This window comes from Bradysia coprophila, assembly GCF_014529535.1.
Source record: "Bradysia coprophila strain Holo2 chromosome X unlocalized genomic scaffold, BU_Bcop_v1 contig_117, whole genome shotgun sequence".
In the NCBI taxonomy this organism is placed as follows: Eukaryota; Metazoa; Arthropoda; class Insecta; order Diptera; family Sciaridae; genus Bradysia; species Bradysia coprophila.
In genome coordinates this window covers 736,292-764,044 of record NW_023503292.1, presented here as the reverse complement: position 1 = coordinate 764,044, position 27,753 = coordinate 736,292, and the positions used below count along the sequence as shown (strand labels likewise).

General features: G+C 37.0%; 2 protein-coding genes across 4 annotated transcripts; one reads left to right on the top strand and one right to left on the bottom strand.

Annotated features, from left to right (window-relative positions):
• The first annotated feature begins 1,076 nt into the window (after positions 1 to 1,076).
• On the top strand, positions 1,077 to 17,469 carry LOC119067080 (inositol polyphosphate-5-phosphatase A). Of its 3 annotated transcripts, XM_037169822.1 has the most exons (8): positions 1,077 to 1,386; positions 1,815 to 2,045; positions 5,202 to 5,369; positions 5,426 to 5,598; positions 5,662 to 5,905; positions 6,011 to 6,259; positions 6,846 to 6,882; positions 16,313 to 17,469. In XM_037169822.1, exons 1-8 carry the CDS (start codon positions 1,324 to 1,326, stop codon positions 16,552 to 16,554), a joined length of 1,407 nt encoding a protein of 468 aa, XP_037025717.1. In that variant the 5' UTR covers positions 1,077 to 1,323; the 3' UTR covers positions 16,555 to 17,469. The 3 variants fall into 3 exon arrangements, with proteins under 3 accessions (XP_037025717.1, XP_037025718.1, XP_037025716.1); XM_037169823.1 differs by lacking the exon at positions 6,846 to 6,882 and having other exon boundaries at positions 16,313 to 16,505; XM_037169821.1 differs by lacking the exon at positions 16,313 to 17,469 and having other exon boundaries at positions 1,078 to 1,386; positions 6,846 to 8,301.
• A 696-nt stretch (positions 17,470 to 18,165) lies between these two features.
• LOC119067078 (extracellular xylan exo-alpha-(1->2)-glucuronosidase-like) lies at positions 18,166 to 20,808 on the bottom strand. Its single transcript, XM_037169818.1, has 2 exons — positions 18,457 to 20,808; positions 18,166 to 18,387 (listed from the first exon to the last, which is right to left on the bottom strand). Exons 1-2 carry the CDS (start codon positions 20,524 to 20,526, stop codon positions 18,187 to 18,189), a joined length of 2,271 nt encoding a protein of 756 aa, XP_037025713.1. The 5' UTR covers positions 20,527 to 20,808; the 3' UTR covers positions 18,166 to 18,186.
• Between the last annotated feature and the right edge of the window lie 6,945 nt (positions 20,809 to 27,753).

Sequence of the window (27,753 nt, the reverse complement as noted above, 5' to 3'; positions counted from 1 at the left end):
CATATCTAATTCAATCGATCACGAAAAGCTACCGACTCAAATCGCATTGAACTGGGGAAGTTTCATACATGGAAAAGATGTCGATTTGGCAGTAATGGGCGATTGGCTGTATAACCTGGCTGAAGTAGCTACAGGAGTGATAAATCCGTTGTCGCTGAAAATTAGCAAAAGAGATCAAGAGTTCGACAGCTATCATGACAATTCCAGTCCATCGACTTACGTCAACGCTCATTCGCATGACAGTGATTGCGATAAATTCAAGTGCCAGGCGTGTAATACAAAAACAAGACACGCATTAGAAAACTGCAAAAAGTTCAAGGAATATTCTGTCGAAGAACGATGGGATTTCATAAAAAAGTACAGATATTGTGGATCTTGTTTTGGTTCCCACAAGTTTCACAAGTGTTATCGAAAGAGGAAATGCGGAGCCGGTGGTTGCAATCGTGAACATCACATTCTTCTCCACAATACCATCGAAAGTTCATCGCCAAAGGCAATTGTACAGGCTGATAATCGAAGTGTTGTTGCCTACGATGACGAAAGTGTTAAGCAGATAGGATCTGTTAACGGGGGGAAGAATGTCGTAGAGCAACGCTGAGTTGAGGCCGCACTGATTATCACTGATCGAATGACAATCTGGTATGTCAATTGTTAAAAGCGTTTGTTCGATCAGAACGGAGGTGCTGGACAGCAGATTTTTTGTGTATAATTAAATCTTTTAGAATAGCTTAGTGGTGTTTGAAAGGGAAACTAAATGTAGGACTTGGGTCAATTTTGTTATTGGTTTTTGTTTTAATTTTGATTTTTGTCAACGACAGGAAAATTGAAGCTTTCCCGAATAAAGAAATTTTATGCGAATTGCTGTCAATTTGGTTTTCCTGCTCCACCCACATCGTATTTTCAACATTACCTATAGAGTATTCATTGCGAATAACGAGCATCAGCAGTCTGCACATTTAATTCAGTCTTTTGCACCATTATATTATACTGGAGGTATTGTACTAGACATAAAAATTGTGAAATGGAGTAGATGCAACACATTACAAAATAATATTTGGATTTGACACAATGTCAATGCAAAAAAAAAAATTATTGGAAATCGTATATCAAATGTGTAAATAAATAAAGTTGCATGGATTTTACAATAATTTAAGTGTTTTTTGCAACATTAGTTTAAAGTTGCTTCTGCAAAATTCGGTGTCAGTGAATTTTATTACATAGTAAAACGTCGAAAAAATAAAGTTCGAAAATCAGCCAAAAAAAATCCAAATTCTTATTAAAAAAGTCAACAAAAGTGAAATCCTAAATAAAACAATTAACAATATGGATAATAGCCCTGTATCGTATATGCTTGTAACAGCCAACGTTGGAAGTGTATTCGAGGATGTAAGAATTTGTTTCTTTTTTTTTTTCAATAAAGAAAATTTAACCAAAGCTCCCGTTTATTTAATTTGGGACGTGATAATAATGTCACATTCAGTTCAATTTTTGACATAATATCGATTTTTTTACGTTTACAAAATTGTTAAGCCATATGTGACGACTATTTTCAAAACTATGTTTCATTTCGATTTCCCATGGGAATGAAATCAAAATTCAACATAGTTGAGTTTTGAAATTGATCGTTAAACGCTTACAACGTTATAAACATTCACTGCATAGTGATTTATAGCCGAACACAGAAGAAAAAAAAACCATAGTAAATAAATAGGCAGGCAGGCAAAGTGTTCAGCTTTGTTTATTTTGTTTAAAATATAATAAGAAAATCGAGATGAATATAATGTGAAGGAAAACATTAAACATTGCTCTTTCAGCCGTCTCGATTACTCAAGACATGGATCAGCGAATTCCTCATCAAAGTGAGTTTCTTCAAACCGCAATTTATTGGGCTGCATCTGCAGGAAGTCGGCGGAAAGACGTACGAAAAATCAATGGAATACGTACAAGAGTTTATAAAGATTTTATGCGAATCGACCGAATTGCAGAGCTATGATCGGATAAGAGTTTATTTGGATGAAGATTATACATCCGCCGAAAACTTTACAGTAAGTGCCACAATATGTGTAACATATCAAAGCAGAAGAATTATTTTTTTTTTTTTATTTAATAAAATAATAGTGGTTTGCCATTCCGGCTATTAATAACTTTGAAATTACACGTACGGCGTACGCTCACAAACAATCACGTATACGTCGAATGAATTCCATTTTTTGTTTTTTAATTCTGAAATTTTGTTGAATGATTGTGACTGGCTCTAATCCACAACATCGGCCGAATCAATTAAAAACTTAAAGTGGGAGTTTGATTATATGGCGAACACACAATTGAATTCGATCCAATTTGGAGCGTGAGTCAATGGGCTTTTTATTTTCAAATTGATTTATTTGATGCAACACACTTGTGGCATGGTCGTGACTGTATACGATATTTTCTACACAAAACACCGAATCTATACATATAAATCTGAACATCGGCGCACCACGACGCCCCTCGGCGCACCTCGGGGCACCTCGGGGCACAATGTGGCCTCCTAGTAGTCAGCCGGTCAGCCGTCCGAGGTCATTTTTAGAAATCGGCCTCCGACTGATCATCCGGTCAGTCCTCCGAGGCAGATTTTCAAACTCGGCCTCCAACGATTCAGCCGGTCAGACCTTCTATACATATAAATCTGAACATCGGCGCACCACGACGCCCCTCGGCGCACCTCGGGGCACCTCGGGGCACAATGTGGCCTCCTAGTAGTCAGCCGGTCAGCCGTCCGAGGTCATTTTTAGAAATCGGCCTCCGACTGATCATCCGGTCAGTCCTCCGAGGCAGATTTTCAAACTCGGCCTCCAACGATTCAGCCGGTCAGACCTCCGACGACATTTTTTAAAAATCGGCCTCCTAGAAGCCAGCGGGTCAGCTCTCTGAAGCCGTTTTTCAAAATCGATCTCCGACAGATCAGCCAGTCAGCCCAGCAAGGCCCTTTTGAAAATCGTCCTCCTAGAATTTAGTGGGTCAGCTCTCCGCGACCGTTTTTTAAAATAGACCTTCTACAGATCAGCCGGTCAGTCCTCAAATCGCGGGGGAAACAACACGAGCAAATGGTGGGACAGTGTTAAGCGAATAATGAACGAATAATCTATACATATAAATCTGAACATCGGCGCACCACGACGCCCCTCGGCGCACCTCGGGGCACCTCGGGGCACAATGTGGCCTCCTAGTAGTCAGCCGGTCAGCCGTCCGAGGTCATTTTTAGAAATCGGCCTCCGACTGATCATCCGGTCAGTCCTCCGAGGCAGATTTTCAAACTCGGCCTCCAACGATTCAGCCGGTCAGACCTCCGACGACATTTTTTAAAAATCGGCCTCCTAGAAGCCAGCGGGTCAGCTCTCTGAAGCCGTTTTTCAAAATCGATCTCCGACAGATCAGCCAGTCAGCCCAGCAAGGCCCTTTTGAAAATCGTCCTCCTAGAATTTAGTGGGTCAGCTCTCCGCGACCGTTTTTTAAAATAGACCTTCTACAGATCAGCCGGTCAGTCCTCAAATCGCGGGGGAAACAACACGAGCAAATGGTGGGACAGTGTTAAGCGAATAATGAACGAATAATGGCGAAAAATGAGCGAATGAAGGCGAATAATGGGGAAATAATAGACGAATAGTGGGAGAATGGCCAAACGGTGTGACAAGATTTTCCATTGTTGTTTCCCCCTCGTCTCAGATGCCATTCTTCATAATCGGCTTCCGACGGAACGGCATGTTAGACAGTAGAAGGTGATTTTCGAAAACTACATTTGAATTTCTTTCAGTTTTTCAAAATCTGTCTCAGATGAATCAGCTAGCAGAAGCTCAGAGTCTGCGCGCATCCTGATGGAACAGTATGTTAGGCTATCGATGTCGACTTGAAAACCGCTCCCCCTGTCATTTTTCAAAAACAGCATTATCAGAAATCAGCTAGCAAGATTCTGCCTCAATCTCGAGTAACCTTCCTAAACAATTTTCGCGAACTTTTTACCCCGTACGAGGTGCGAACAATCTGCCTTAATTAAAAACTGAAAATACTTGCGTAGTTCATTGCACCATTCTCACCTTCACTAAAAAAGGATTTCATATATTTTCGTCCCATCTCTTATCTATTTCTACTCTATACAGTCCACGTCATCAAAATAAAAAAAAAAATGGAAAAATAAAAGCTTGACTTTGGTGCGCGACCAACGTTCCGGACCATAGTGTGAAAAGTGATTTTTGGGATCTTTGGACCAGGCATGAGCGCCGCCGAAAATAAGCCGCCGATCAAGCCGCCGCCGGCCATTTTTGAGCAAGCCGCGCCGCAGCCGAGCCGGTGCCAAAAACACGGCTCAAGCCGGCTTGAAACGGAAATAATTTTGAAAACCGAGATTCCTGTTGATCCTAAGCAGCTCAAGTACTTTTTGATTTTTTTTTTTCAAAATTAAGAAAATTTTGAAAATTTTCTTGAATTTTCATGAATTTTCCAGAATGGTATATTACGTCCTCGCTTCTAAGTTTGTTGTTTTGGCAAGTATGACCTTTGCTGAACGAGCCGAAGGCGCACAATCAGTTAATTCACAAATTTGAGAAAACTTTATCGATCTTTGCGAATTTTCTGGATTTTTTATCTTTTCAATTTTTACTTGATTTTCGTGAGCTTTCGATTTCTTCTCGAAAACCATTTTCTTAATGAGTTAAATGAGTGTACTGGAGCATGATTTTCCATTTAGTTCAAGTTTTGAGGCAATAAAACTTGACGTGTTAGTGAACCTTAGACTTAGAGACTTGCTTGTAACAAGACCAGTTCCACTTGCACTTTGAACAACCTAATCTACCTACATTTTCGCTTTCCGTACAATTTCATTTTCATGCTTACTAGTTCATTTTCCATGAATTTATCTAAACGTTTTTATTTTGAAAAAAAAGTTAAAAGGAACCTCCAGCCGAGTCGTTTTAAGCCGGCTCAAGCCGACTTTTTCGCCGCCGCCGAGAAATTTTTTTCGGCTAGCCGCCGCCGAGGTTTCTCCGTCGGCGCTCATGCCTGCTTTGGACTATCAGAACTGGTCTAGCGTCCACCGCAAGTACCTATGCTTCCAGCAAAAATAGCATTTTCCCAATTTGAAACATTTTTCTCTTTTTTGTGATAACAAAACTTAAGACTTGTCTATTACTCTTAAGTTGTTTTTGCTTCTTCCTTACCATCGATAGGCTCTTGGAAATCTCTATTTCATAGAAAAAACGTTACCATCGGTCAAAATTTGGAATTTTCTGACACACGAATGGGACACCGTCGAAGGAAAAAGTATTCATACCGGAAATATTGAAGCAGTTGCCACGAAAGAAAAGGCCAAATTTCCACAACGCTTCTTTCCTGAGGTGAGAACAGATAAAATTCTCCAAGATCGCATCGCATCCACAATCTATGTTTTCAGTGTAAATGGTCGCGAAAGGGATTTCTCCGCACACGGTGGGAAGTGAAGGGTACTGTCATCGATCTGGTGAACATTCACTTGTTCCACGATGCATCTAATTTGGCGGCGTGCGAAGAATTTCCATCCGTTTACTGTAAGAGCCGTCGCAGAGCACTGGTACATACACTTGAACGGTGAGTTTCGACTGTCGTTTTCTTAACGACAAGTCCATGCAATGTTTGCAATGTTCTTTACAGATTTCACACCGACACTGTCAATGGAACGGCACCGTATTTTGTGTTCGGAGATTTTAACTTTCGCTGTGATACTGAAGGCGTTGTTAAGAAACTGACCAAAGATCTGTCTATTCATCGAACGTTGAATATCAAAAATGATCATACAAAATTGCAATATCGTGATGACGTTGGTAGTAACATACTTACTATAGGAAAAAAAGAATTTTTGCACACTGAACATCAAACCAAATTTAAAGAGTCCTGGGTACGTGAAATGTCCGATTTTCATATTTTCATTGTTCCAGTAAAATCGGACCGAAAATACAAAAACCGGCAAACTCTAACCAGCCCGACCCCATGTTTTTTCCAGCTTCAACAATTCGATCGCGAATTGGAGCCACTAAAGGAAATACTAGTCGAATATCCAATCACATTCCCTCCAACATATCCCTACGAAGAAGAACCGACTATGCCACAGAACTATATGTCAACACGGTGTCCGGCGTGGTGCGATCGAATATTGATGGACCCAATTGCCAAAGATCTGATTGTTGACGAAAATTTTTCATCCAAAGATTACAATGTTGTCGGCGAAGATATGTGCATGGGAGATCATAAGGTGAGTACCAGTCAACGGATAAAATCCAAAATTTTGCTGACGATGCATAAAATCGGTGGGAGTTCAGTTTGTTTTGGTGGAGTGGTTTTCATTCCACTCGTTAATGATAGCGTAGTTGTGGTCGTTTCTGCGGGGCGTGAAAGAGATCGGTTCACAAAAAATTCTAGTGGACCATAGAACCCGAGAGACCACATTTCAGTAGATGGTTTGGAACACCTGAAGTTTTTCAGACCAAAGTCTGAATCACTTCTAGTGCATCACTACAATTATTGTTGGACCAGTCTCCTTCACCCTCTGGACGATATTATCGTTCAAAAAACGAAAATATCATTTTTAGGACGATACCATCGTCTAGAAAAACGATAATATTGATTCTAACAATATTGACCGTGCAGAAATGTCGCCTCCCCGGATGATACTGTGATGATTTAGTTAATTGACATTTTAAACGAAATGTGAAGAGTTCAGCAACAGCATGTTTGAGAGAATTAGTAATCAATGCCATCAAACTGAATTCTTACCATGATTTGAGTTCGTTTTTTGTTTTGTTTTTTTTTTTAAATAAAAATTTTCTTTACATCGGCAGCCTGTCTACTTAAACATTAGACTGAAAGTATATCAAGGTATAATTGTGTGTAGTTGCAAGCATGCTAAAAATCACTTTAGTGACGCTTCCTGTATTGAAACGACATGCTTACATTCTAGTGCTGATTTGAATGTGCTATTAGAATGCCTTAAATCGAAAGATAGTCAAAACTTGAATACATTTAACCTTTCGCACATAGATGTTGTAAGTGTAACACCCGTTTCGCCGTTAGTTAGTTGTAATTCAAAGAAACCACCGCCGATCAGCATTAATGTTACCGATACGGAAAACGACGAAAGTGTTTGTATGTGCGCCGTGTTCGCCAGTTCCGATAACATTCTTGCCGAATCAAATGCCATGATTGGAGCCATCTGCTCGAAATGTCGCAACATAATCAAGCAACAGCCGACCGAGCATCGGAAAACCCTAATATCGAAACGGTTGACGCTCGCCAATGACATCATTGTCAATCGTGTTGATACACACTTTTTGTCATTGAATTCCTACGTATCGTCCAAATGCGAACCGTACACACCCGAAAGTATTGAATCTCATTCACCGCAACCGGAATGCTTGGATTACAGTGAAAACGATTACGATGACAGTGTTGACATCATTGGCAATGTCGTCGAGGCGGATGATCTGCCGAAAATGGTTCCGACAATGCAGCAGACGATCGCACCGTCACAAGGTGTTTCACCGCGTCAGCTTAAATCTCGATTGGAAAGTTTGACGCTGAATCGAACGGAGAAAGCGTTCGATCGACAAACCGATCGCGATCTTAAAGTGAAAAAATGCTTTGAACGATGTTGTTGTCACATTTTGTAGCGAATTGTTTCGTTTTTGTTTTTCGTTGTGCGGAACTCGTTTTTAAGTTTCCAAAATACTTAAAATTTGGATTAAGCAAAGAAAATAATTCCTAAAATTTAATGAATCACATTTAAATACATTAATTTAGTGAAAGATAAGAGCGCGCTTAGCCGCCGTAGGTTAATACAGTAACATTTATTTCCTATTACAATTGCCATCAAAAATGTTGCCAAATTTCTTGAGTTTTTTTTTATAAGTTTTATCCAGAGGCGACTGACGAAATCGAATTGAGTGGACTCTATAATACTTAATCATTTGCTTACGCAAAATAATCTTTGTTTCAATTTGTACTAGTCCATACGTTCTTAATGTTTTTGGTTCCAAAAAATATTTGTGTGCAACATATCGCCAGCCAACAATTTAGACCCAACGGCAATTTCGGTCACGCCATATATGCGCTAAAAATTTGAATATTTTCAACAGATAGTTAAACAAGATGACGCTGACGTCATATAATAAATGTCAAAAACTGAGAGTTAAAATGACCTGCTATGCGGTATGTTTTGAAATAGAGGGCACACTTACGGCGTGAATTAGGCCACGGTTTGATAACGCCTTAAGAGTGATATCGCCAAATCTTCAGGTGATTTTTTTAACTTTGGAAACAAGCGGTCTCCGATTTTAATGAGTGATAGCTCGTTGGATTCGTCTTTCAATTCTAGGAAACACGTGTCTTTCACTTTTTCTTAAAAAAAATTGTTTTCTGTGAAAAGCGCTCAAAAGTGAAGACATGCCAGAGGGTACCGAAAACAGTTTTTCGGCAATAACTCAAGAAAAAATTATTTTAAATTGTTGTAATGTTGTACGATTGTCGGCCTTGGAAAGACCGACAGGTAGAGTATACGCACTGCTTGGTGCGAGTACATCCACGAGAGTTGTGACTAGAAATATAGTGAATGTTCGGAGAGTCCGCCTTTTCTGCAGCTTCGATGTACCACGGAGCTGAGTATGGGGTGTTGTAGCTGGCCTCACCCACTATCGTTGCACATATAAATGAACCCAGTACTTTTGGGCTGCAAGCCTACAGAAGTCTTGAAAAAAAAGTTGGTGCCAAAATGTAGATTTTTTCCTTCTGTCTGTGGGCCCAACTGCCAGAACAGAGTCTGGAACAGTTCTACGTGAGTAATTTTGTATCGTCTACTATTCCCTTACCGTATACGCGTCAAAGTGAAGGTATATAGGTCGTTACATAATATCCAGTGTTAGTAATTCTTGTGAAAAATTATTAAATTTTTCTCGGAGGATTTTAGTCAAATAAAGTGTTAGCGTATAGCAAATGACCTCAGGAGTCCTGAACAGTAATTAGTTTTTCAATTGGACCAATATTTGCTACGCGACAGGAGTTTGGAAAAACGATACGATCAAGTGGGAGCAAACGGTTTTCCAAACTCCTGTCACGTAGCAAATATTGGTCCAATTGAAAAACTAATTACTGTTCCGTAGTCCTGAGGTCATTTGCTATACGCTAACACTTTATTTGACTAAAATCCTCGGAGAAAACTTTAATGATTTTTCTCTTGATATTACTAATAGTGGATCTGATATATTCGCGACATAGCGAAGCGTTTTTCTATTGATAAGGTGAAAGAATAGTAGACAATAAAAAATGATTGCCGTAGTACCGTTCCAGATGCTCTTCTGGCAGTTGGGCCCTCAGAAAGAAGGAAAAAATCTGCATTTTGGCACCAACTTTTTTTTCAAGAGTTCTGTAGGCTTGCAGCCCAAAAGAACTGGGTTCATTTATATGTGCAACGATAGTGGGTGAGGCCAGCTACAACACCCCATACTCAGTTCCGTGGTACATCGAAGCTGCAGAGAAGGCGGACTCTCCGAACATTCACTATATTTCTAGTCATAACTCTAGTGGATCAACTAGCACCAAGCGGTGCGTATACTCTACCTGTAGGTCTTTTCAAGGCCGACAATCGTACAACATTACAACCATTTAAAATAATTTTTTCTCGAGTTATTGCCGAAAAACTGTTTTCGGTACCCTCTGGCATGTCTTCACTTTTGAGCGCTTTTCACAGAAAACAATTTTTTTTAAGAAAAAGTGAAAGACACGTGTTTTCTAGAATTGAAAGACGAATCCAACGAGCTATCACTCATTAAAATCGGAGACCGCTTGTTTCCCAATCACCTGAAGATTTGGCGATATCACTCTTAAGTTTGAACAAAAAAGGTCTGTGGGACCCTGGTCTTATTTGTGTGTTTGTTTAAAGAGAAAAAAAATGAAAATCCGAGATGTTTGGTGGTCGGAAAATTGTTAAAGTATCGTTTACAAATTTTCCCTCTAAGATCTTTATGACCAACAACAGCCGTAATTGTCTTTACAGTCGTGATTCAAAACGTTTTCGAATTTTCTTGCAAATGCTGCACTACAGAATAAATAATTTGAAAGAAGAAAATAATGCAAGAAAACTAGTTGTCTGGCAATGACCCCGATAGCCTAGGTCATACCAGCCTAAATCGTTTATTTTGTGGAATTATCCCGAAAGCATCAGGCTCCAAAACCGTTTTTCCTGGCTTTTTACATTTAAAAAGTTAAATCAATAAAGCAGGAGCAGCATCACATATTGCTCGCAACATAAAAAATTCACGAAAATTGTGGCATCGAACTCTAAATTTTGTTCGTTTGGTTTATGAGTCACGAAGGATTTCATTGATATGATTGGTAAAATATTCATGGTTAAGTCAGGCGATATTCGAACAAAACAGTTTCTATATCACCTAATTAGCCTGACCAGACAAAAAGGAAATGCGGCATGCATGTTATCTCAAACGTTATCAAACAAATTAAAACTGCGCGGCTTTCGATACTTTAACAGCTTTTATGGCGAAATCACACGAGCATCGTTACGTTGTTGACATAGATGCTTCAAATACAATAAAAAACGCAGCATAATTGTCGATCTCAGCAATGCAAAATTGTTCATGTGTTTTTGACCTGAAATGACTGTAAACCTTCACGATTTTTTTTTTCGTTCCGCGGACACAACTGCACGGATCCGTGCTGGTGAAAGGCATATTCTATCAAAATTTGGGAGCCCAAAACAAAGAACCGGTTAAACAATTAGATGTAAAATCAAAACAAAAAATATTTGTAAGACTGGAGGCAGACAATTATTTGGCCATTTACGTATCATCATTTATAAGTCAGAGCACCTATTTTAGTTACAAAAAGTAGAAAAAGAATATCATAGATTCGAATAAATTCAATAATGAATCTCGGAGTGAAACTTTTAGACAGACCACCGAACGTTCATATTTTTAGTTAATTTATTATCCGAATGAAAAAGGAAACAACTGCAGCGACATACGAACTAATCACTAGGCAACACAGGTTTGGATATAGGGCTCGATGTTAGGAATGTGGAACACAACTCAGTTTTTCCCAATGTTGTCTTCCTGGGTCTCATTTATATCGATTTCGGTACTCTTGCTCTCTCTTTGATACTGATGATCGAAGCCATTGGAGTTGTTTTCTGAACTTTTTTGTCAGTGCGTCATTGCGAACAACGGAGCGGGAGCCCATCCATGTACTTTCGAAAAATTGTTGCCAAGTGTTATATGAATGGTTAAATGTATAAAGAGGCGACATGTTACATTAGTGAATTATAAGAAAAATGAAATTTGAAGTTTCGACACGAAACCAAATGAATGAAATGTCATTTTACTTAAAATTCGCTAATATGACATGCTTCATTGCTGCATTTAACTATTCATGATATTGTATGCACGCACAGCCTAGCGACCGCACGTACCTAAATATCATAAATTGGTTCCATTTTAACGGAAAATCTATGCTCCGATTGAAACAAAATGGAATTTATTCTCAATTATTATACAGAAATTTATTTGCATTTCATCGTATAGGTATTAAGTATCTCTGGAAATGTTAGACACTAAATTGGTTATACATTTATTCGTGGAATTCCATACCTTTACGTTTATTTACATTTTATTTGTTATTTTTCTCTAGCGGCAGTGTAGTTACATATCTGCTTAAATGCTAATGGAAATGTTTTTTTCAAAATAATAATAAGAACATTTCTTACGCTTGTACCATTTTCATTACGTCATTACGCCATAAGTTTTTCACATTCCATATATTTCGTGTTAACGATTTGCATTTTCTTTTCTTAACGTATAAAAATGGTAAATAGACTCGAGCTATATTATACTAGCACTCATGAATCTACAAATTTAAAGTATTTGCAGACGTTTGATTTTCCTAATACCTACGTTCGGTCATCGTAATTTTTGTACAAATTAATTGCACTTTATGAAATGGTATCGATACTGACTAAATCGTCACATTTCACTGAATGTTATCAGTAAAGTTGAAAGGATTTTGAATTTCATTTCTAGTGTCCCTATAAGTTTCCAAGCCACTGCCTTTAACGGTTGCAATTTCATTGGTAAACGAAGATAATGAAAAGATATAATACCGAAAAGACGGTAAAACCCCAAATTATAGGTGTACGTCGGCGCATGCAGTAATGTTCGAAATGTTTAAACCGAAGGATTAAATGTTTCACAGAAAAGGTGTTCGTCCAGTAGACCTTCGAAGACTAATTTACTTAAATAGGTCTCTGATAGAAGTCTGACTCTAACAATTTTATCGTACTGTTTTGCACGCGTAAATTATACCACTGTTGTATCAAAGCTGTCTTATACTTGGTCTCTATGATTTTGTCTCGATTGCCATTTCAAATAGCACATGAAGGTGAGAAATCATACAAAATCGAAGAGGAACAGCAGTAACAGATATTAGATACGAAAGGATGATTGTTTACGTGAGCAAAGCAGTACACATTTTTATGGAAAGTCATATTCGCTAGTTGAGTTTAACAATACCACAGGACATTTGGGTAGAACATTGTATGCATCAAAAACTTCACGTATAGATTACAGATCGATTCAAATACGTCAAACAGCATGCACCGGAGCACACCTCTAACCAGGGCCTAATTTTTAGAAATTGTTTTACAATTTTTCTCTGCAAATTGTAGAAAATTCTAGAATTTTTTAGAAAATTTTGGAAAATGTTTTATAAAAAGTTGCAATCATATCCGGAAATTTGCGAACAACCGAGATATTGAGAGTGTTATGTGACCGAATAATAATAGGTCTTACCTGACCTAAAATATGCGAGCATTTAAAAATAGAATTTTCTTTCATAAGAAACTGCCATACCATGCAGCCTAAATCCGAGTACCCAGTTTTTTTTGTTCTTTTTTTAATAAAAAAGGAGTGTTGGGTGAAGGGCCCGAATATAATCACCAAAATGTTCTAATCCAAATGCTTTCCACTTTATTTGTAAATATTTGTAGATAAATAAGCAGCCACTGTGGTAAGGGTACGATTTAAAACAAAATATTAGCTACTGTTAAATCAAATGAAAGCGTTAAGGGGTCTCGTTTTCCCTTTTATTTTTACACGAAGAGGGATGTGTATTCACTTTCATAGTTTCTCCAAAGATTTTTTCCTTTTTTTTATGTTAAGAAAATAAAATAAAAATCCGTCCGCTTCCAGTCATTGAGAAAAGGAGTCATTTGAATGCTGAGCTTGTAAAAATAATCGTTGTTTTACTTATAATCTTATTGTAGTTGTCATTTTATCATTTTTATTGTAATGATCTCTAGATCGTCATGTTTTGTAGAGACAAAAAATTTATAAAATAAATTTTATCCAAATATTGTATTACTTTTGTGATTGCATTATAAATATGAATCTTTTTAATTTTATTTAATAATAATTGGATTTTTTTTTTGCGCTAGTTGCAAGTTATGGTTGCATGTGAAGATTTATTTTGTAGTTCTTAATTATTATTTTTTCTTTGGAGTTACAAGTTAATGCAGTAGCAGTTAAATGTTTATTATTTTTGTGTGGTGTATTTAACCGTGTTACAATTTTTTTTAGACAGAGAGAAAGAGAATATATTATTTTGTTTTGAAAATTTCATTTTATTTTGTCTTTTTTTTAAATATATATTTTCGTGATTTTCACTCCGTAAATGCTTTGCGTAAGCTGAATGAGCAATAGCTGGTTATTCCTCAGGTGGTGCACAACCACATCAATAGTTTGCTTACACATAATCATTATTTACTATAGTAAAGTAATGAGGCATTTCCCTCACGAGCAGGCATGAGCGCCGCCGAAAATAAGCCGCCGATCAAGCCGCCGCCGGCCATTTTTGAGTAAGCCGCGCCGCAGCCGAGCCGGTGCCAAAAACACGGCTCAAGCCGGCTTGAAACGGCTGGAAAATGAAATAAAGATTTCGAAAGGTGAATGGGTGAAATAATTTTGAAAACCGAGATTCCTGTTGATCCTAAGCAGCTCAAGTACATTTTGAATTTTTTTTTTCAAAATTAAGAAAATTTTGAAAATTTTCTTGAATTTTCATGAATTTTCCAGAATGGTATATTACGTCCTCGCTTCTAAGTTTTTTGTTTTGGCAAGTATGACCTTTGCGGAACGAGCCGAAGGCGCACAATCAGTTAATTCACAAATTTGAGAAAACTTTATCGATCTTTGCGAATTTTCTCGATTTTTTTTCTTTTCAATTTTTACTTGATTTTCGTGAGCTTTCGATTTCTTCTCGAAAACCATTTTCTTAATGAGTTAAATGAGTGTACTGGAGCATGATTTTCCATTTAGTTCAAGTTTTGAGGCAATAAAACTTGACGTGTTAGTGAACCTTAGACTTAGAGACTTGCTTGTAACAAGACCAGTTCCACTTGCACTTTGAACAACCTAATCTACCTACATTTTCGCTTTCCGTACAATTTCATTTTCATGCTTACTAGTTCATTTTCCATGAATTTATCAAAACGTTTTTATTTTGAAAAAAAGTTAAAAGGAACCTCCAGCCGAGCCGTTTTAAGCCGGCTTAAGCCGATTTTTTCGCCGCCGCCGAAAAATTTTTTTCGGCTAGCCGCCGCCGAGGTTTCTCCGTCGGCGCTCATGCCTGCTCACGAGTGAAAACCCTTTAGAGGGATACTTTTTCGAAAACAGCCAGCTGAAATCAGATTTTCTTGGGGACTCTTTAAGATGTGCATTCTGCCGTAGAAACCAAAACCACTTTCAAATAAGTCTTTGAGAAAATGACGTTTTGTTGACACTTGTTCGGGGGAGAATACTTTCTTGCCTCTCATTTCGACAAGAGGAAATAATAGACATCAGTCTCTCCTACCAACTGTCACTATTGTCTTTGTTTAGAAAAATAGTGTAACAAGTTGATGTTTTTGTATCGTAGAAATTCCAATTCAAGCGATTCCTGTCCTCTTTCCGCTCTGGCCACAAAAAAATTCGCTCTTGTGGAAATTTCCTATTTTTTGCCCTCGGTACACAAATAACTATCAATAAAAGCTGCACATTTATGAAAGCATGCTTTTCACCAAAATAGTGTCAGTTACCGTTTCTCAAATCCCCACTTGTGAAAAATACATTCTGCGACGACATTTCGCTTGATGTTACCGATCAAACTCAAGCTGAAATACTTATAGTTATAAACTGAAAACTAAATTGATTTTAGTGAATTTCATTGTACGAAAAGGGTGTGTACCTTTATGGCTTTCTACTCATATAGTTGTACCCCAGTTAATGGTTAACCAGCTACTACTTATTTTGCATTAACAAAAAATACCGGAGTGTATGGCTGCTGTACATATTCTTATTTTCTCGTTTGCACCACGACAGAGTAAAGTTAGCCCAAAATTTTTTGCTAACAAAATTTTTCAATTTATGACAATGTTCATTTTAGTTCATTTTCATACAGTGTATTAGGCACCTTATTTGACGTTTCGAAAATGAACCGCTCCTGCCTGGTTTATTTTACTCTGCCGTAGTTTCCACTTTTTTTCTAATTTTACACAATCCACGATTTTCCACATATGAACTTTCATATCCTAAAAGGGCGATTCGGAACGTCAGTACTTGTTATTTGCTCTTGAAATACTTAAATTTAGAGTTTCTCTATGTACTTCTCACATCTCACTTCACTCTAAGCTGCAGATGTTTCACATAACGCTTCACTCTGCTGATTACAATAAGATCCGCACTCTCTTGAGATTTGAACGATCGTGATCAAAGGTTATCCACATCAGACGTTCTCATGAGATGCAGAGAGGTTAAATAAACTAATCATAACCTGTCAAAAGGAGGTAAAGGCCGACGAAGCGTGTGGTCTAGTCTACCTTACATTTAAATTAAAACGGTTGAAACTCACGAGTGAAAATTGTGAATTTGTAAAGTGTTATGCAGTCTTAGGGATAGAAAGCGAATGGCTTTCACTGCTGGATACAAAAAAATTGGAAAATTGTCTGAATTAACGGAAATTTCCGGATATATGTGGAAAATCCAATCAATTAGCTTTTTGATATCGAATGAAGTCGCTAAATAGTCAAGCTGACCAGTGTGTGTAGGCCGGGTATATCATTTTGCAAACTAAAATCACGTATTTTGTGTTAACTTTAAATTGTCACAGTAAAGAGTGCAATACTCGTTGTTGTACGTTTTTGATGTAAAATCGATTTAGAAGCCCAAAAATTTCGAATTATTTTTTTTTTTTTTAAATTTTGATGCCCATTCAGGTAAAGTCAATCAGTGTGGCACAGTATCGTCAGATCTTCAAAGTGCTATAAACAGTTGGATCCATAATATTGTTGATGCTGGTGGTGACGATGCTGATGATCCGCTATATCGGAGACAATCAATGGAAAATCTTGCATCGAAAACAAGGTACATACAAATTAATCGAACTGGTGATGCCGATGTTGATTCGGATATTTGCTGTGGCTGCAAAACCGTTATTTTGCAGGAGACTACCGTTTAGAGCGTCCAATTCATTGAAATACTAGACGATGATGAATGATAAAAATAGCAGACGTTTTCACGTTTCTTCTTTTCGTTCAATTTTCTCGTCAGTTTCTCACTGAAATACTATCCAATAAATCATTGAAGCCCCGCTTATAAAGCTAAGATAATCCACCCAGTCGCTTTTAATTGCCATAAGTGCAAGTGAGACCACTATACCTCGAGGTCGTTATAGTGAAAATGGTGATAAAATGGCAAATTTTAGATTTTCTGATGTTCATACCATCCTCGATAACTTTTCTGCTTTCAAAGAATTCTCTAAACATTCCAAGATGAACTGAATTAATTGAACTTTGGTTTAAAAACGTTTAAAAATGGTGGAATAGTTTAGAATGGCTTACGGTAGCATATAACTGAGAAAGTAGAGTAGAAACTGCTGCACAAAAAGATTCCGCGTATTATGTTCTTTAGAACAAATTCTTTTCAGATTTTCAACAAACAGTAAATTTAACCTGATTTTCTCGACTCAAATGCGGCGAGAAGATGGCGTTTTGTTGACACTCTCTCGGATGACAGTTCTGGTGAGAAATTTTTATTTTCTCACCTTTCGTTTTTCCCATGGAGCGAACAAGAGTTTTTACTGGGTTCTCAATGGTTTATTGTATCGGAATAACATGCTCTAGATCTCTGGTATCTCCTTCTACGGTTAAAATAAAAAAAAGAAAGAAAGAAAGAAAAAACGTTTGATAAGCAAAGTTTTATAGTCATTAGAATTTATGATAAGTAAGTCGTTTAGTTAAGTTGTATTGTAAGTGTTGTTTTTAGTATATTATGAAGAAACCCAAATAACGTTTGAAGGTAATGGAATACAGTTTAATTTGTTAAGGTAAAGAATATAATGTACGCAATTGCAAAATGCGCAACAGGAATGGTAAACCATTTTTTTAGTTTCCTTCAAAACTTATTTGGATGCAAACCAAATGCCATTACTAGTCTTAGAAATATAAATTAATTAAATGATACGCCTTGCATACACAATATTACCTTCTATATCTACACTTGAAACTCTATAAAGATTTCACAGATATGGTAGGAACGACATGAGGTGAAAACGTGTGTATTCCTCTTGAATAGGTATGGACTATTTGTTGTCAATGAAAAGCCAGTAGAATGATCACTTGTTGCATGACGAACTGTTTGCGGCATTAAAAGAGGGAATGTGAGTTAAACAAACTTTCGGTGGATGCTTTTTTGAACCTGTCTGTCAGTAAAACCAAACAGTTTACATTCAGTGTCTATATTCGTGAAAACTTTTCAAGAAAATCGCGAAAATTCGTTAAAATTTTCGAAAATCGAGAACATTGGCGATTTCGAAGATCTAGGAAAAGGTTTAACGAATATAGGCACTGGTTTACAAGTGACAAGAGCTAAAGACCATTTCGTATTTAAAATTCGATATTATCTCACGTCTGAAAATTCGTTGTTTAAAGCGGCATTTTGTCTTTCTTCTGAGATCTTTTTTTTTTGTGCACGCCTTCCTTTTTGAAGCGACAATATCTTCGGTAACTCATCCAAACATCTATCCTTTCCTAATTTGATAATTTGACTAAATTTCAAGCCAATTTTTACTGTAAATTTCAAATCAATTTAATCAAACAAAACGGAGTGCCAACAGGCAAACGAAAGTCAATAACAAAAACGGTGCCATCATTGCACTACCTGATGGAAGGCAGGTCACTTCGATACTTATTGTATTCGTTCCTGGTGCGAAGGGAAATTGAAGAGCTTTGTATTCTGCCAGAGTTTTTTCCGGTGCAAAAGTACCTGATGGTAACGCTCGGTTAGAGATACTCTGCAAATTTGATACAAAATCGGTTCAGTCTTCTCAATTCAAGTTTATATTGTTTTGTTTGAAGCTAACCTGGAAGTAAGCAACGCAAGCGTCTCGCCACCATTTCGCTTCACGTAATTGGATTCGAAGATTGATAGCAACATTTTCAAATCGCTCAGCGTCAATGTAGGATCTAAGTGAGTCCCAGATAAGACTCATTTCCACAGCTGATGCTACACCTTCGTCATAAGTCAGTACAATAGAATCCCATAGCGTTCTTCCCGATTTCAGTTGATAATCCCACGATAAATGATGGAACCATAACAGATACCGTTCGTCCATTGTGTGCGAATTTGCGAATTCATTCATCACCTCTGGAGCATACTGCAAAATTGCACCGCTGCCACTATCTGTACGATTAAATCCGATTCCGTTTTCATCTGCGTTGTGGTAATACGCTGGGTTCCATTCTGGTCGACTTAAGTTGTCTACCCATGGTCCGGGACCATAATGATGCCCAGTAGCCATTAGGTGATGGAGTCCAAGTGGGGTCATATAATTTGCAACTGCTTCACGTGACATCATCATAATATCAGCAGCTCTTTCGACAAAGATCGCATTTGTGGTAAACGTTAGTCGAAGCCACTCCTCAGCAATACTACGTGATGATGCGTCAGGATCCCACGCCAGTTTACCGTACGCGTACCAGTTAGCTTGATTAAAGTGCGAACCAGTCCAATCACGATTATTACCAATATTAGCAACACCTGCCATTGAACTTAACGAATGTTGAAACAGTGTACCATCCGTCACACGACTCACCGTTGACCCTGAACCTTTTGCAAACGTATCTGCATCCAAAACCTCTTCCCACATTGGTCCAAGGTAAGCTATATGAGAAGCAAAACCGAGGTATTCTTTTGTTATTTGAAATTCTACAGAAGTCTGCGTTTCGGGCAACGCTCCGAATAAGGGATGAAAAGGTTCCCTTGGTTGAAAGTCTATGGCACCGTTTTTCACTTGTAGAATCACATTACTGTTGAATTGACCATCAAGACTCTTGAATTCTGTATAAGCTTGCTTTGCACGATCATCCGGATCATCTTGGCTGTAGACAAAGGCGCGCCACATGATCACTCCACCAAAACGTTGCACAGCACTTGCTAACATATTAGCCCCTTCCGAATGAGATCTACCGTAATCATCTGGGCCGGGCTGTCCTTCAGAACTTGCTTTAACTAAGAAACCACCGAAATCTGGTATGGCGGTATAAACCTCCTCAACCTTTGCATTCCACCAAGCTACCACATTCTGATTTAAAGGATCAGCCGTGTTCGTTTCTCCTAACTCAAGTGGCGTACTAAATCTAACTGACAGGAACAACTGTATACCATAAGGACGGAACACGTTTGCTAGGGCTGTCACTTTGCTTATCCACAAAGCAGTCAATATATCCGGTTTAGCATTTACATTATTCACTACTACCCCATTTATACCGATGGAGGCAACGGCTCGTGAGTAATCAGTATAGCGTGGATCAACTATATCTGGTAGTTTCCACCAATCCCACACAGAACTACCAGCATATCCTCGCTCAACGGTACCATCAAGATTGTCCCAGTGATTCAGCAAGCGTAACTGTATTTTGGGTACAGAGGTAATGTCAATACCATCGAGTGAATTATGCATCTGGATCTGTTTCAAAAACTCGAACGAACCGTACAACGCACCTCGTTCAGTGTTACCTGCTACTACAATAAATGTGACGTCAGCCACACTTATCTGTCTTATTAGGTAACCTTCATTCCCTAGATGATCCATCGCTAAATTGAGCTGACGAATCGCATCCGAATTCACAGGCGTTCCAACTACTATTGCTCCTGCACTCAATGCAGGTTCCTCGGTAGTCACATTCACGTTTAGCATTCCAGTGATTCCTCGTTGTAATTCCGAGACGGCCGCTTGCATTATTGGTGAAAACGACGAGTTCGACACAATGCTACGAACATGATTTCTGTATTGAGTTATTAAAAGGTCATCCATTGTGTGATAACGCAACCAGAGATTGTATCCGTCTTCGGCGTAGGTAGGTGATAGTATTGCAATTGAAACGAAAGTCAAGAGCAAGGACCATCGCGTCTTGTCTCGTTTATGAAACATTCTTACAATTTGCGATTTTGTTAAATTACGGAACCGTTCTCAAAATTGGCTGAACATTCGGTAGCTATACGTTTGAATTGAATTGAACTTTTTTTTTGCAACGCAATGATTAATGACTATCAATTGTAAGATTATCTTGGCTCTTGGCCGTATAAATAGTCAATTAACTGATAAATCATAATTTTATCATTTTAATATAAAACCACTAGTGGTGACAGCTTGCAAACCATTAATATTTTAATGATACGAAAAGTGTCATTTGGGTGGAACTAGAAGCATAAATCCATTTCGTCCAGCGTGGGTTCCTTCGGATTCTTCAAGTGTTTTGTTATCTGTGATTTGAATGGATTTTCTTTGCAGCGTACATAACCTATTCACGCCATAAGTGCGTTAGAATTTAAATATTTACAACTAACAAAATAACGGTTGGAACCGATTCTCGAAACATTCGTAACTTTAAGAATTCGTATCTTGACTTTTCTTATGGGATTTTGTTCATACAACTGTCAAACTACGAATTCCTAGTGTTACGAATACTATATATAGAGGAATCTACGCCCTGACGCAACGCACTGCTCTTAGCAGGAACACTCCTTTGACAAATGTCCAATTTGGAGGCTTTTGTGATGAGAGCTGCCGCTTAAGATTGATTGTATTGTGCGTTTTAACTCATACAACGAAAACAAGTCATCCTATCTTTACGAAAGAAACGCAGTGCCTACTGTGACTTCATCAGCCTCCAAATATTTCTTATGTTCATGCTAGGAGCAGTGCGGTGCCTGACGCCATATAATAAATGTCAAAAAGAAATCGCTAGAATGACCTGCCACGCGGTATGTTTGGCTATTTAGCTCAAAGATATTCATGAAATTCAGTTGAGAAAGTAAAAATCCTTCATGCTTGTGGTGATCGGTGGATGGATTGCTTTTTATCACTCCTTTTTGAACCATTCCTGTCAGTTTCTCCTCTCAGCTGAAACTTCGAACGCCTTTTCCCTCTGTGAACGAATAAGCATTTCGTTCGTTTAGTGAAATGTATGTTGGAGATTAGGGTCTTAAAATGAGGATGTGCGTATCAAACGAGCGAAGCGAAATATTTTACATCTAGTGACAAAAACAGCCACATATTTTCTTACTGATTGGTCAACATACTTTTCTGTAGCAAATTTAAAAATACAGATTCCTAAATTAGCCAAATGATATATAGTATGCAAGGTGTTTAAGTACAAAGTTTTTAAGCAAGAAGAAAGTTACAACCCATTGAGACATAAAGCAAAGCCTGTAATTGTAAATAAACAACCACGTTTAACATTTTGACGGTGTAATTTACCATAAAAGTGTGACGAAAATATTATTCGACATTTGAATTTATTAGCAACAATTTTTTATTGCTAAGATTGTATTTCGATGAATTTACACGATTTTTGAAAATGGCCACAGTGCCTGCAACGTTTTTTTTTTAAATTTTTAAAAACATCCGGTTTTATATTGTAGTGGCTTCAAAAAACTTAAAAATTAATTGAAATGTCGTGACATAGCGTTGAATTGTACCCACTCGCGATACTCCCACATATGGAAGCGTTGAAATGCGTTCGTTGGTCGATTCTCTGTGACACACGGCGTGACTTACAAACGAAAAAGTAAAAGCTTAGTTACAAGCTTTGTGCAGAGCTCAAAATTAACTTTTTTCATTTTAAAAATATCACGATAAGTAGCTCACGTTGGCCAAACATTTTGAACAAAAATCAGGTACGGTGGATGTCAGTGAAATTTAAACATGAATTTGCTTCAGCTCCTTTTCAGCTGATCCACTCATATAAACAAAGCTGTTCATAATGTCTTTATATGGCTTTACCACTACCACGCACGTACGTGTAACTATTCCACCCATATAAACAAGTATTTAAGCACTTTCGTTTGTATGAGTAGCCTAAATTTCACTAACGTCAGCTGTATTTGTTATTTGTATTTTTTTTTTATTTAGAGGAGATGTCAGCTAATTTTGGCTTCAGCTGGGCCAACCTCGAACAACACACGCCTTATACCTCTTTATACGGGATATTGATAGTCACACGACCACAAAAGCACGCATAAGTAGTGTGATTGTATGAGGTTGGATCAGCTGGTCAAGCAGTTGAAGTATACCTAGCTAGACACAAATTCGTTTGACACAGTGTCTTTGCTAGTTATTAGTTACCGATGGATGCGATCTTGCTCGAATAGAAAAGAAAAGTAGAACGAAGTTGACCGTGGATTAATACGGAAAGAGGCTTGCTCCTCTTTCATATCGTATTTTATCCGTAGTCAAACAAATTTAGACGTTTAAATTTGAATGTTTAAACTAGAAAGTTTCAGAAAATTTTACTTAAAATGTTTTAACTTTTAAAATTAAATATTTAGAAAAAGGAATTAAGTTAAACGCGTGGATAATGAGAATTTTTAAGTATAATAATATAGTATTAAGTTTGATCTGTGTTACCTACATGCGTATTTGGTTTTATACAGAATGGTTAAATGGCATAAAGAAGTTTTATTCTAGTCTAGAGGGATTGAAAGAAAAACTTTTATGAAGCTGATATAAGTATCAAATTATAAATTTATTATATTAAGTAAGTCATGCTAATTCTGGATGTTGTTGAAAAGGTAAAGTTAAGTATAAAGTTTAACTGATCGATCACTGGAATTGCCTGAGCGCGAACCTTAGTGTTATCACTTTATACGTTTTATTTTCTCATTTGATAAATCACATGAAGTACTAGATTATCTCAATAATATTTTAAAAGTAAATTAAATACTTTGAATCTCATTTTCGTTTACGATTTTTTTAAACTTATTTTTTAAAATTTTACACCCAAGATAATGTTTGTTTACGATAGTTTTGTGAATGATGCTGCTTAAGTAATTTTATTTGTTATGATCTTACAGTTAAACTTGGCCCAAAAAGAATTGAAAGATGAAAGATTTATTTTACACAATTGTGTGATGTTATACGAGTGTAACTTATGAAAAAAGGTAAGTTGAGCATGCGATTTATATAAAAAGGCGACACATATCACTCTACATCTGAGTTGGTTACAACGCGTAAAACTTATATTTACTCCGAAGGTTATGGCGCATGTTTGGTACCGTAATACCTTTCATTTTCTCCATGCACTCTATCTGAGTTCAGTCATACAATCATACAAACAAGAGTGCTTACACTTGTTTATGCGGATGAAATAGTTACACGCACGCGCGTCGTAATGGCAAAACGGTTTAAAAACAATTTGTATGAGTGAGTCAGATGGAAAACAACTGAAACGAAATGCGCTACTCATTTTAAATTTGCCGACTGTTGATCCATAATGTCTTTCAGATAAAAAAGGATTTTTCACAATCGGACTCGGATAAGATTTATTTAACGCTTCGTTAAAAAGGCCTTCTAACGTTTGATTTTGAATAGTCAGTTGCAATGCGTTGCTCTCACTACCCAGTTTCAATTAAAACGAACTCGTAACCAGATGGATAGGGCTAGTAGCCTACAGTACAGTACAATAAAGTCGGAGCATTATAATTTGATCGATTCTACTCATTTAATTCATTTTTAAATAATTGTAGTTTTCGAAGAAATCATTTCGAAAACATTACAGTATAAGAGCTTAGACACGTGCATTTGAACGGATTACCCGCAGGTATACCGCGAGTAAACAGCTCTAATGCGCATGTGTAAGCTTTTATACTGTAATGTTTTCGAAATGATTTCTTGAAAAACTACAATTATTTAAAAATGAATTAAATGAGGAGAATCGATCAAATTATAATGCTTCGACTTTAGTAGATTATTCACCTCTGTCCACATGTTTATTTAGACACTTGGGGAGTTATTGCATGAGCCGAAGGCGAATGTTATAACCCCAAGTGTCTAAATAAACATTTGGACAGAGGTGAATTCGCTATTTTATCTGCCGACGGCGAAATAATAGCACATTTTCACTGCTATTATTTCACCTAGGTAGATAAAAATAAATAATCGAAACGTTCTCTTTTAGCTAAGTGCATCAAAGCACAAACTTTGTCTTCCAGGTGGCATTTAATTTAATAGACCACATTTAAAAAGTTGTGTTAAAAGTTAATTTTTCGTTCAATTATCACCTGTGAAGACTACATCATTACGGATTTGAACGTATTACTTATTACGTATTGAACTTAGCAATAATTTGACAATCCGATGAAACACAAAACTATTATGTTAGTGATAGCAAAAAAGAAAGAATTTTAGTTTAACTAAGACATGTATAGCAACACTGAACTGCGGACGTTCTATAAGGGATATACCCTGATTTTGTCAGGCATATTTATATCGATGTGCAAAGTTTTATTTGAAAATACGATAGCAGCCAGTGAACGTGAATTGAAAGGGTATGGCCTCTAGTACATACGTTCACTGTTGTCAGTATCAAAAAAGTAACTAGAGAACATACACTCAATAAATTTGCATTTTAACGCTAATGAATGTTTAAATCAAGAAAACACTAACTGAATGTCCATGATATTTAGTTTAGAAAACTCAAGTAACAAATGAAGTTAGTAAATTTAAAAATAGAAAATAAATCGCAAAACTTATATTTTATTTGCCCATAAATAAGGAGTTGATTTAGAACGATGGGAATTTGTTAAAACATATAAAAGGAATTTCTTATTTTTACTTATAATATCTGATGTGTTTTGCAAAAACCAATTTCTTTTGCATTTAAAAAATGTCTTTTAAACATGGTTATTGCATAACTCCCTCCATATGTTAATGTCAATGGTTACCTGCGCGCGCCTGGTCTCAAATTCATGTTTTGAAGCACGACAGAGTAAAGTTAACCAGGCAGGGGCAGGCAGGAGCGCTTGTTTGACTAGGGACCTGAATAATCTAGTAGCCCTTGATATTTTGCGAATAAATTTTTTCAATTTATGTCAGTGTTCATTTGAGTTCATTTTCATCAAATGTATTACCCTTATTTGACGTTTTGAAAATGAACCGCTCCTGCCTGGTTTATTTTACTCTGCCGTGTTTGAAGAAAAGAAAAGCTTGTTTTTGGAAAATTGATTTGCTAAAGTTGCATGGTATTTCCAAAATTTGACAAAAAATTGCTTTAGCAAATAACATCGATTGGATTGTAATTGTTGATCCATTGCACATTATTCAAAAATGTAGTAAATTCGGTGGTTTACATATATTCAGAAACATTGGTGCCAGTCCAGTTAATTCTCAGAATATTGTTACACACTATAAGAATTGTATAGAAGTCAGCCGTGAAATGTGAACTTTTTGTCACTTTTTCGCTCGCAGGGAAATAATGGCAGACATTACCGTAGACCAAGCAAAATGAAGTTGGAACTGCGCGGACTGCGCGTTTTGTATAACTTTCGGGGATTTAAATTTTCGCTAGGCATACCGATCAAATATTCAATCATTCAAGTTTACTAGATTATCACGTGTTTTAATTAGTACAAAGACGATCATCAGTATTTTGTTTATTTTTATTTCGTTTTACTTCTAGTCAAATTCATCTTTAAAAGAAAAAGAAAAATAGTCTAATAATAAATAAATGTGATGAATGTCATACCTTTTTATTAGAAAGTCGTACAATGTTGTATACCTCTTATCTAATAAATAAATATATTGAATGTATATACCAACCATACGCTGTAATAAAGAATTTATTGTATTGATTATATTGATTATTATCTATTAAATATGAAAATTATCATATATTAATGTTTTTAATTCGCCTCTCTTTCATTATCCCAGAGTTCGGAAAACAAACGTCAGTGAAAAACTTTGAGCTGAGACTTTTTTTTGGTATCATGATTTTGAACATTCCAGACCAGTTTTTCCCTCGGCTATACATTGGTTTTAGACCTGTTACAGACGGCAAGCACATGGTACTATTATAAGGTCTATTACTTCCATCGATCAGAGTATTTTTAATCAAGGTTCTGAAAGGCTAGTTCTCGAGGTCGAAACACCTTTTCTTTTTTCTTTTTTGCCACTTTACGTGATGTGCGGGACAGCTCTGTTTGTCGTTCCAAGGGATGTTTCTCCGAAAGATGTTTCCTTGAAGTTCAATAAATGTGAAAAGGAGTCTTGTTTTGGTTTTCTGCGTACGGAAATTCGGTTCTTGCAATTGCGCCCCTAAGCTTTTCGTCTCAGGTTAAGTAAAATTGGTATGTACGAAGTTGTCTTTCAGAATCTTGTCTTTAATCGATTCATTTCAAATCTTGTACTTAAATTTTTTAGCATGCATTTTACTGTATACAGGAGGACCATATTATCCAGACCTTGTCATTATTTTTGTCGTCGTTATCGATAACAGATGAATAGCCGTATGTGACAGGTTAAAAGACAGATATAACTATCCTGATGAATTAGTCTAATTTTCTGTGATTGTGTTAAATGGAAATAAAACTGAGCGAATCCTCTCTTTAGATCGATGTATCATACAAACGTGTGTATTGTCAAAATTTCCATTTAACGCATTGGGAAAGCTGCCGTAATTCGCATGTCGGACTTAGTGCAAAATTTAAACAAAAGAACTCTTTGTTTAAATTTTGCCCTAAGTCCGACATGCGAATTACGGCAGAAAGAAGGAGACATACTTATATTAATTTGAAAGTTGCGTGTATAAAATCTCATAACAACTGTCAAGTTACGAATTCTTAAACTGAACGTATGAAACCCCAGTGCGATTCACACTTTTTGTTTAAGCTGAATTGTGCTCATCGCACTACCCGGGTGAAAATTAAGGTCTCAGTGAGACTGTAAAATGAGCATGATCAACGGTCTCATTTCAGTCTCATTACGTTTTCAGTCTCATTTCATTCTCAATATTTTATTTCTTTGATGATTGTTGAACTTTGGCTGAACGAGACTGACCGAGTGGTCTCTTTTTCAATATTTTATGAGATTTTTGAGACCGACCGAGTGGTCTTCCTTGGATTATTTTTCGTAGGACTTTAGGAGACTGACCGAGAAGTCTCGTTTTGAATATTTTACGAGAATGTAAGAGAGCGACCGAGTGGCCTTTCCTGGATTATTTTTCGTTGGACTTTGGGAGACTGACCGAGTGGTCTCGTTTTGAATATTTTACGAGAATGTAAGAGAGCGACCGAGTGGTCTTTCTTGGATTATTTTTCGTTGGACTTTGGGAAACTGACCGAGTGGTCTCGTTTTGAATATTTTACGAGAATGTAAGAGACC